General features: G+C 33.0%; 1 protein-coding gene across 1 annotated transcript; it reads left to right on the plus strand.

Moving 5' to 3' along the window:
• The first annotated feature begins 6299 nt into the window (after window positions 1-6299).
• LOC122017374 (UDP-glycosyltransferase 73C2-like) lies at window positions 6300-8144 on the plus strand. Its single transcript, XM_042574972.1, has 2 exons — window positions 6300-7108; window positions 7183-8144. The coding sequence occupies exons 1-2, from the start codon at window positions 6428-6430 to the stop codon at window positions 8020-8022; spliced, it is 1521 nt and encodes a 506-aa protein (XP_042430906.1). The 5' UTR covers window positions 6300-6427; the 3' UTR covers window positions 8023-8144.
• Window positions 8145-10133: the final 1989 nt, after the last annotated feature.

The following is a 10133-nucleotide window of genomic DNA, read 5'->3' on the forward strand; positions in this document are numbered from 1 at the left end:
ACCGTTTTATTTGTAATATGGCCTATCATGTACGTTTTCTTGTGCTTTTCCAATAATAAAATTTGTGTTTTAACAATTTCATGTGAGATTCAAAATTTGGATTTCTCACAATGCGATTCTTTTGATCTTCCAAATGATTAATTCTCTCTATAAATAACTTGTAATTTTAGCTAAGATCATAAGTTCATTCCCTGTTAGAAGCTAAACCGCACAGCGTTGTGGTTGAAGAAAAACTAAAGATCATAAATGATCATATAATCATAACTATTACATTTTTTTTTTGCAGATTTATAAACTCATTAATCACACACGATTTTTATATAGTGCTAAATGATCAGAATTTAATCAGTAATATGTATATATATGAATATTTTAATAATATTATATTTATATATTAATTATATGTATATATAAGCATGTATTATAATTTATTTCTAATTGGTGACCAACAAAATTTACGTTATTTACGTTACTTACTAATCACAAAATTTAGCATTTAACCCTTCCAACAGTGCTAGCAAAAAGTCTACATATGCATGCATGAGAAAGCTAATGTTCTTTTCATGACGAAAATCTTTTGGCCACCGCAAAAGTTAGTACTAGCAAAAAAATATGAAGTAGAGTCAGCTAGATATGTTACATGTAGAAACTAACACCATATAATTATGAATATTATATAGATATTTTCAAATATTTATAATATCATTAGACATACTTGATTTTGTTTATATTATTTACACACCACAACATTTGGTTTATCTTTCAGCAATTAAAACCCTGCCCACAACAATCCTTGCCAAAAGTCAACATATGCATGTGTGAGACAGTAGTTGTTTTCCAGATTAGAACCCTCACTCGGCTGCCTTTGGACCCTTGCGTCAACATTTAGTGGATGATGTGAGGTACCTCCAAACCTAAAGGACTAGTTTTCTCTTCCTAGCACACTCATATATATAAAGGTGACAAGGTTTCAAATTAATGTACGTCAAGAATCTTAGACTAGATACAGATCACACGTCTGCTTTTTTTGTTTTCTTTTGGAAGATACAAGACGTGTGTTAGAATTATTAGAATATAAATTAGTTCTTTTTTGAATAGTTTGAACTTTTGGAATGAGTGGCGATAGAAAAGGGGATCTAAAGTTCAGAGAAAAACTCATCAATCAATCTAGTAAAGTTAAATTCTTTTTCTTTTATAAGAACTATAGTGGCCAATCGATCCTTTAACATATCATAGAAGAAGAACAACAACAATCATTTAGTGAATGGATGACCATAATGCAGGTGTTCTTTTCATCATACATGATGACAGCTCAATTTGATGCCAAATGCTGGTCCAGAGAGACATAGCTCCTCTGATAAGGTCCCCTACAACTATAAGGAGGCAGATGAGGTGAAACTAGTGAATCCTTTGAATGTTATGCTGACTTCCTGATTTAAATTGTCTCAGATTGAATCTTGTTTACTAGTGAATTCTAACAACAACCAAGCTAGTGTTTGAATCAGTTATGCTGACTTCCTGATTTAAATTGTCTCAGATTGAATCTTGCTTGAGTGCGCGACCGGAATGGCCTTGCAGATTCAGTATCACTCGGGGAAGGTGAATTCCATATGTCCGGTGGATGGAGCATTGAAGCAAGGGGAGCAGACATCTTCTTATAGTTCTCTTTTCATTAGCTCATCATACTCGTCAAAGAGCTCTGCCATTTGGTCGTCGGAGCAAAGAAATTTTACCTTCTTGTATCCATTTTGCTAAAATAAATAACAATCCGAATCACCACAATTCAGATTGAAACAATCAGTGTTTCAATTCTGAAACCCAGGCAATTAGCTCTGTAGACTTTTCCAGTCTCAGGATCATGAGCAATATCTTCCTGCAAGATGAAGGAAACAATACATCAGGATGTCATTCAAATGGCGACTTCAATGTGCATCGAATAACTCCATTAGTCTATGTTATGTGAAAGCAATGGAATAAGCAAATGAAGTAGGTTTGAATTCTGAATATTGGCACAAATGCTACACAGATTCTTGCTGTCCCTGAACAGCAATACACATCTCGATCGATCTATAATTGGGTTGTTATCAGAAAGTAGCTTAAGATTATCAACCAATTGTATGAAGAAATAGTAGGAGAGTTTCTTTCAACATTTTACTGAAGTATCGGGACAGAAGCTCGAAACCGATTTGCCAGTGGACCTCGAGATCAAACACACCAAATACTACAACACTTAGCAGAGTTAAAATTGACAATCTAATAAACTTTTAAGTGAATCAGTCGATTTCAATTGTGACGCTTAACTTGTGGAACATTACCTCTGACATGAAGAGAACTTGTAGCATACTTAGATACAAGTAAATAGGGAGACAGGTTAGAGCATGTTGTGAGTGGTTGCATTTATTTTGGTGAAGTTTTTAGCCAATTAATTAGTCATGATGAATGATGCTATTTTTATTTAATTGAAGATCATGCGAGTACTTCGAATTATAAATGGTGTGTATGATTAAGAGCATGAGTGATAAAGAAGGGATTATAATTTTAAGAATATTATAGGGTATATGACAGTTTGAATTGTTGAAACCCAACTAGGGTTCAACGACTCTAGCTAGTTGAGTACATACACTATGTTTATTTTATTTGAGTAGATACACTTTGTGAGGCTTTATATACACATGAGACTTTTTATTCTGTAATTACTCCTCTTCTCTTATACCTGATTCATATTCTTTAAATTTATTTTCTCCCTTTCGTATTATCTCTGAATATATTTAGTCGACTAGAGGGTAAAATCTAAGTAAATGGATAATTTAATTGATTGAAATAAAGTTTGATGAATAAAATATAATTTTGCTTAGGCAACAGGTTCGCTAAGCAAAATGTTTAAAAAAGAGTATTTTTCACGGTATCTCTTTTGATGTTTGAGTTGGACCAAATACTTGTCTACGAGAAGATATCTTAGCATGTTAAATTCCTTCTATAAAAGTTCTTATACCATTCTACCTTACGGTGCAGCAATAAATTATAGTAAAAATATGTTTAAGCTCCCTCACGGTCCATCCATTCCGTCACCTATTATTCAAAAGGAGATAAATTATAAAATTAATTTATAGTCCCCCTAGTTAAAAAGTGAAAGGAATTTTTTCTTAGGGACATGCACTCATCGTTAGGAATCGATTCCCAATTACACGTAGAGAATTAAATGGCTAAAGGATAGGAAAGATATTTTTTCAAGAATATATTTTTATTACAATGCTAAATGATTAAAATCTGGTCAGAATATTTTTTTTTAATTTTTAGGATTATTATTAAAAGTATCTAATTAATATTATATTTTATGAGTCAATTGTATTTTTTCTCATCTATTTTTATATTTAATTTTTAAAAATAATACATAATTATTTTTTATTAATAATATTTAATTAAAATTTTAATTAACTTAATTTTTAATTAACTTAATTTTTAATTAGATAAACTTATTTTTTAACTGATCAAATTTTCATCAATAAAATTTACTGTAAAAACTAATTTCATTATAATATATTTGTCTCCCTTTAATCACATATTCATCTCCCTCTAATCAACTGACATGGTACATTGTCAAGGTGCTTTTCCCACCTCCCTTAACAGTCTCACCTCTCAGCTCCACCTTTGTTTTTACCTTTATACCCTTACCTTATTCTCTCATCCATAATTTTTTTTAAAGTTTTGTTTCTGTTTTTTATTGATTTTATTTTTTTATTAATCAATTTTTTTTACCAATTTTATTCTTTTTAATAATTTATTTTTTATTATATTTAATCATAGATTTGAAGAGTTATTATTTCTAAAAATTTTAGAAAATATAAAAATATGGATCAAAATAAAAATTATATATATATATATAATAAAAAATACTAACAATTAATAATAAACACATTTAGAGCTTCCGAATAAATATTTTTTTAAAATGAAAAGTACATATAATAATACATAAAAAAATATATATAAAAATATATAAAAATAAAAATTTTAATTAATTTAAAGGGAGGAGAGGTTCTAACATGTGTCAAGGGTTGGAAAAGGGTAATTTAAAAAGAGAGGGGTATTTTGACATGTGTCAAGGATTGGAGGATGAGTAATTTAAAGGGAGAAAATGGGAGGTTTTGATATATATCAAGGGTTAGAGAGTGGATAATTTAAGAGAGTGTGAGGTTCTGACATGTGTCATGTCTCAAGAATTGGAGGGAGTACTTTTAACGGAGTAGAGGTTCTAATATATGTTATGGGTTGAATGGGGATAATTTAAGTGTCGAATTAAGAAAGTAATTTAAACGAAAAGAGAGATTCTGATATATTAAAAATTATATAAAATAAAATAATAAATAAAATGATAAAAAATAATAAATAAAATTGATTAAAAATAAAACTAAATAAATTTGGAAAAAAATAAGTAAAAATAAAATTTAAAAAATTAGGAGTATAAAGATTATTTATATAGGAGATAAAATTTGAAAAAGGAAGGGACTATGTCAGATAGGGTGGAAGAAGAAATTTATCATTCAATTTTCAATAAAGATTGCGTAGCGCCGTGAATTAGAATTGTGATTGAAGACTTCATCTTTAATGTTTTTTTTTGGCCGTGTTCCAGTGATAAGCTAAATTATTGATGATGGATCTTCTAGAATTATCAAGTAAACTCTATTGAACACGTCAATAGCCTGACCAACTGCTCTGATTGACTTGACAAATTCTTTTTATCTTTTTAAATGCCAAAATATTTTTTATTAACTAATCAAAGAGACATTTCTAATTTAAAAAGTGTTAATAAAAAAATATTGAAATAATAACAGTGCACTGTTTTGAGCCATCCTTATTGATTTTAATTTTAATGTATTAATACGCTGAATCTTCAAATAACATGCCAAGTATTTATTATGTTAATATTAATATTAATTATTTATGATTCTACTATTCATTTATTTATTTTTACTTTTTATATTTAGAATATATTTTTTAAATTTTTTTTTATATAAAATCGATTGAAATAGATTAATGTATTTAACACTCCTCCGTATTAGTTTATAATACTATTTAAAGTATTATAATATCCACATATTATATTAACATTGGATGCTCTAATTAAGTAGGTTTTTTAAAATGGCAGAAATTTAGGATGCGTATGTTTTATTTTCAATTTTTTTTTTTTTTTTTTTTTTTTTGCACATTTTTTGAAAAAATAGATAATATTTTTTCAAAAACATGTTATCTATTTTTTTAAAAAAAATAGATATGAAAAATATAAACCAAACATCATTTTTCAGAAACATGAATTTTTAAAAAAAGAAAATGAAAAACGCACAAACCAAATGCACACTTATTTTCCCCTCTCACGATGCCAAATCTGAATTTTTCAAAGAAAGAAGAACTGATGGGGTGAGCTAGACCGATCTATTTAATAGGTTGAGTATAATCTACCTTATCAATAAATGGGTAGGGTTCATAATTGATCAAGGATTCTAGACCAAAAGATTCATACCTGAAGATCCTATAAACTCATTAGTAGGATGAGTTAGAGTATCCATATCAATTTCCTTATTACTATATCTAAAATTTAGATTAAATGACTCACTTTATTAAATTTAGATAATCACTTTTCACCACACATTACATCAACTATCCTAAAATTTCTATCATCCTTAATTTTTTATTATTTTATTCTCTTTCTTCTATTTTTATTATTATATTTATGAAATGAGTATAAGGAAAGAGATGCAGTGGAAGGAGAGAGATTAAAAAGAAATATTATTTTATTTTAAGATAGTAGTTTTATTACCTAAATTTAGAAAATCACTATTCATCAAATCTAAATTTAAGGAATTGATAGAGTAGCTGATACAAAGATTTTTTAGCTACCCAATCCAAAATTTAAGGTAAAATTTTTGGATAGGGTAGTTGATGTGGGTGCTCTTAAACCCTACTTATTTAATAAGTGGGATATTATCCATCCCACCAATGAATCTATAGGGTCCAAAATGTCCCCTCTAATGGATCTAGTGGTTAGCATATGAGTTGTTGTCATCATAAGGTCTGGGGTTCGAATCTCGATAAAATCGAGGTAAATATCTCCCTTATATATTAGTCACTATTCCAAAGGCTAATAGTCGCCTGTGATTTACCTCCTCCGTTTTAGTCCTGAGATGAATTGATAAGGACATTGAAGATAAACGTATTCAACTTTTACCACTTATAGGATCCAAAATTAATACAGGAATCCAGGACAGGGTCTATAATTGGTCCAGGATCCCGAAGATCCTGCCCACTCACACTCCATCCCAGTCACGGCGTTGACTGTAGAAATAGTTCGTGGCGAAATAATTGCTCCAGATCCTTCTTAAAGTCGCCGGCTTGCCAATGGCACAACCGTAACCTTCGTCTCCTGCTGATAATCATGCACAGTATCGTCGGCATGGTCGCCACAGACAAAGTCACCTTGGAAGGCGACTCCGGCGCAGGCTATGGCCAGCTCAAACCCCACTTTGTCCTGGTCCCATTCTTCGCACAAGGCCACGTCATCCCCATGATCGACCTCGCTCGCCTCCTCGCCGCCCGCGGGATCCTCGTCACCGTCGTCTCCACCCCCAGCAACTCCTCCCGGTTCAAGCCCCTCGTCGACCGCGCCAACGCCGCCGGCCTCCTCATCCGAATCGCCGACCTCTGCTTTCCCTGCGCAGAGGTAGGGCTGCCGGACGGCTGCGAGAACATCGACCTCCTACCCTCGCGCGACCTCGTGTCCAACTTCTTCGCGGCGCTCCCCAAGCTGAAGGAGCCGTTGGTCCGCTACCTCCGGGAACATCGGCCGGAGCCGAGCTGCCTAGTGACCGACTCGTGCATGCCGTGGACGAGGGACGTCGCGGAGGAGCTCCGGCTGCCGCGCTTTGTCTTCCACGGGCCGTCTTGCTTCTACATGTTGTGCAGCCGCAACGTCGCGGCGGGGTCTCCGGAGCAAGTGCCCGCAGACGCGTTGCAGCCGTTCCTGGTGCCGGGTCTGCCGGAGCACAAAGTGGAGGTGATTCGAGGTCAGGCATTGAGGCTCTTCGACGTTCCAGGGAGGGAGAAGCTTCGTGACCAGGTTGCTACAAATAATCATTCAATTTACTTACTTTAGAATCATCTGACAAAAGATAGTAACTAATTTAACGACAGGTGATAGAGGCCGAAGCCACTGCTGATGGAATCGTATTCAACACCTTCGGCGAGATGGAGGCTCCCTTCCTCGATCTCTACCAGAAGACTCTCGGAAAGCCCATTTGGCCCATCGGCCCCTTTTGCTTCGCCAGTCAAGAAACGCAAGACGCCGTCTTGCGTGGCAACAAGAACAGCGTCGACGCCCGGCGCATCTCCGACTGGCTCGACTCCAATGACCCGGCTTCCGTCATCTACATCAGCTTCGGCACCATCACCACCAACAGCTACGCCCACATGTTCGAGATCGGCCTCGGCCTGGAGGCCTCCCACCGCCCCTTCATCTGGGTGATCAAACCTGTGGACATGTCGCCGGAAGTGGGCCATTGGCTCGCCGGAGGGTTCGAGGAGCGGACGAGGTCTCAGGGGTTGATACTGACTGGGTGGGTGCCTCAGATGATGATCCTGTCGCACCCCGCCGTCGGGGCCTTCCTCACGCACTGCGGCTGGAACTCGTCGTTGGAGGCGGTGGCCGCCGGTGTGCCGGTGATCACGTGGCCACACTTCTGGGATCAGTTTCTGAACGAGAAGCTTGTGGTGGAGGTGCTGCGTATCGGGGTGGCGCTGAAGAGCCAGATGAAGACTCCGTTTGTCTCGCGGGAGAGCGAGGGGTTGATCGGCCGCGCGAACGTGGAGAGGGCGGTGGAGTCGGTGATGGGAGACGGAGAAGAGGCGGAGCAGATAAGGAAAAGGGCGAGAGCGATGGGAGTTGAGGCGAGGAAGGCGATGAAACCGGGAGGGACGTCGTACGAAAGCTTGAGCCGCATGATTCAACATATTTTAGAGTTTGGAAACAATTAAAGCTTTTAACTGCAAGGAGGGCAATATAATTTCTGCTATCAAAATAACATGCTTTGTACACTCTTTATCAAAAATTATTATAATAAATAAAAAGCGATAGAGACAGCGCAACAACTTATCTATGGATTTTTCATACTTTTATTTGGCATCATTATGAATTTGAATTCTATTAATGAAGTAATTTAACTTGACCTACTCTTGAGATAAAAAATTATATCATTCATTTCATTAAGAAAAATATTTTATTCTATGGCAATATCCACCTAACGAGATATTTTATCTGCTACACATTAACTCTAATCCGACCTACTTTCTTTAGAGTAATATTTTACTGAGTCTGCATTTATTCATTTACAGCATCCACAATGGGAGCTTTGAAAAACTCTTTCAGAGCTCCCACTGTGATGTAATAGTAATTAAAATCCTCTTTCCCATTATGGAGGGAGGTTTTTCCTCTTAGAATGAAAAAGCGATTCTGTAGTTATGGAGCCGCTTTTTCGTATTTTTTATTTTTTTATATATTAATTTTTTTAAATAATTGTAAAATAAATGAAAAAACCAACAGCTAAATTAATTATAAATTTTTTTTATTTAATAATTTCTTTTAATTATTAATGTTATTTAGTAATTTATAAATTTAAATTTTATAAAAATTTAATGATGTGTAATATAAAATATGAAGAAAAAAATGAGAATTATATATAATGAAAAGTGTGAGACTTATGAGGGAGTTGTTGAGAGGTTTTTTGATAGTGAAAAGAGGTATGAGGTTTTTAACTTTTGATGTGGCATAAACGTGGCAACGAAGAAGCTCACAATGAGTTCTAACCACTATGGATGCCCTTAGTATTGCACATGGAGCCAATAGTGTCATTGGTTGCTCAAGTTCTAGCTGGCTATTCCCAAGGACTATGAGATTATCTCAAGATTATGGGGCCGATTAGGACATCTCCAATAATTAAACCTCTTCGTAAGTTTTTTTTTAATTTCCAATATGCCACATCAAAAATAGAAAAACCTACTATTCTTTCCACAATCCAAAAACTTCTATACAACATTTTTTATGGGTCCTACATTACAAATCATACATCTTTATTTTTATTTTTTCATTTAATATCTCTATATAATTTTTACTTAATATTTTATTTAATTCTCATCTTTAAATTAAGTTATTTGTAATTTTTAATTAATAAATTAATAAACTTATGATTTTTAATTTAATTTAACTCGTAATTTTTATTTAATATTTAATTAATTTATGAATTTTAATTTAATTATAATCATTTGTATTTTTTTTAACTTATCAAATATATTTATTTTCAAAAAAAAAAATGTATAATTTAACTATTAAATAAAATATTTAATGGTTTTAAAAAAATAAAACATGTAATATTAATTTTTCAATGATTAATAACTTCATCTTAAAAAAAAAAAAATAGGTTTAAAATATCAAACATGTTCTTAAAATAAAAATCTCAAAATTTATGTCTTCATTCATTAAAACTTTTTCGTTGAGCTTTTTTAATTTTATAAATCTGTTAAAAAAGTTACATTAAAGATTTTATAAATCTGTTAAAAAAGCTGTATTAGAAATGCTCTTAAATTCGCAAGCATTAAGTCTTCATTAAACGAAGCATTTAAGAACATTAAAGCTTCTACTACATGTTATAGAATTTATCAATTGACAAACAATCTTTCAATGTCCATCTGTCCAATCCATTTCGTTCCACCGTTGATTGCCGTCCAACAAACAGTGGGGCTGGACATTACTTTAAATGAGTATTTAATATTCATGGCCAAATTCCAACCCATCAAAACATCTCATTTATAATTGGACAATATTAAATGATTAAAATTTATCAATCAAAATATATTTTTTGTAAATCATTATTAAAAATATTATAATAATATCATCTCTATATATTAATTATATATATATATTACAATTCAATTCTGACTAACTAAATTATGACCAATTAGAATACACTTTACAAGTCATTATTAAGGATATTTTAATAATATCATCTCTATATATTAATTACATGCATGTATTATAATTCAATTTTGATCAGCCAAATTTTGGCCAAATAGATTTACCATTTATAAGGGCA

This window comes from Zingiber officinale, chromosome 8B, assembly GCF_018446385.1.
Source record: "Zingiber officinale cultivar Zhangliang chromosome 8B, Zo_v1.1, whole genome shotgun sequence".
NCBI classification, from domain to species: domain Eukaryota; kingdom Viridiplantae; phylum Streptophyta; class Magnoliopsida; order Zingiberales; family Zingiberaceae; genus Zingiber; species Zingiber officinale.

What these genes read in the sequence shown, in the direction of transcription:
- LOC122017374 (XM_042574972.1), top strand. Translation starts at nt 6,428, where the DNA reads ATGCACAGTATCGTCGGCATGGTCGCCACAGACAAAGTCACCTTGGAA. An exon ending in GGGAGAAGCTTCGTGACCAG is followed by an intron (nt 7,109 to 7,182) that starts GTTGCTACAAAT and finishes ATTTAACGACAG; the next exon opens with GTGATAGAGGCCGAAGCCAC.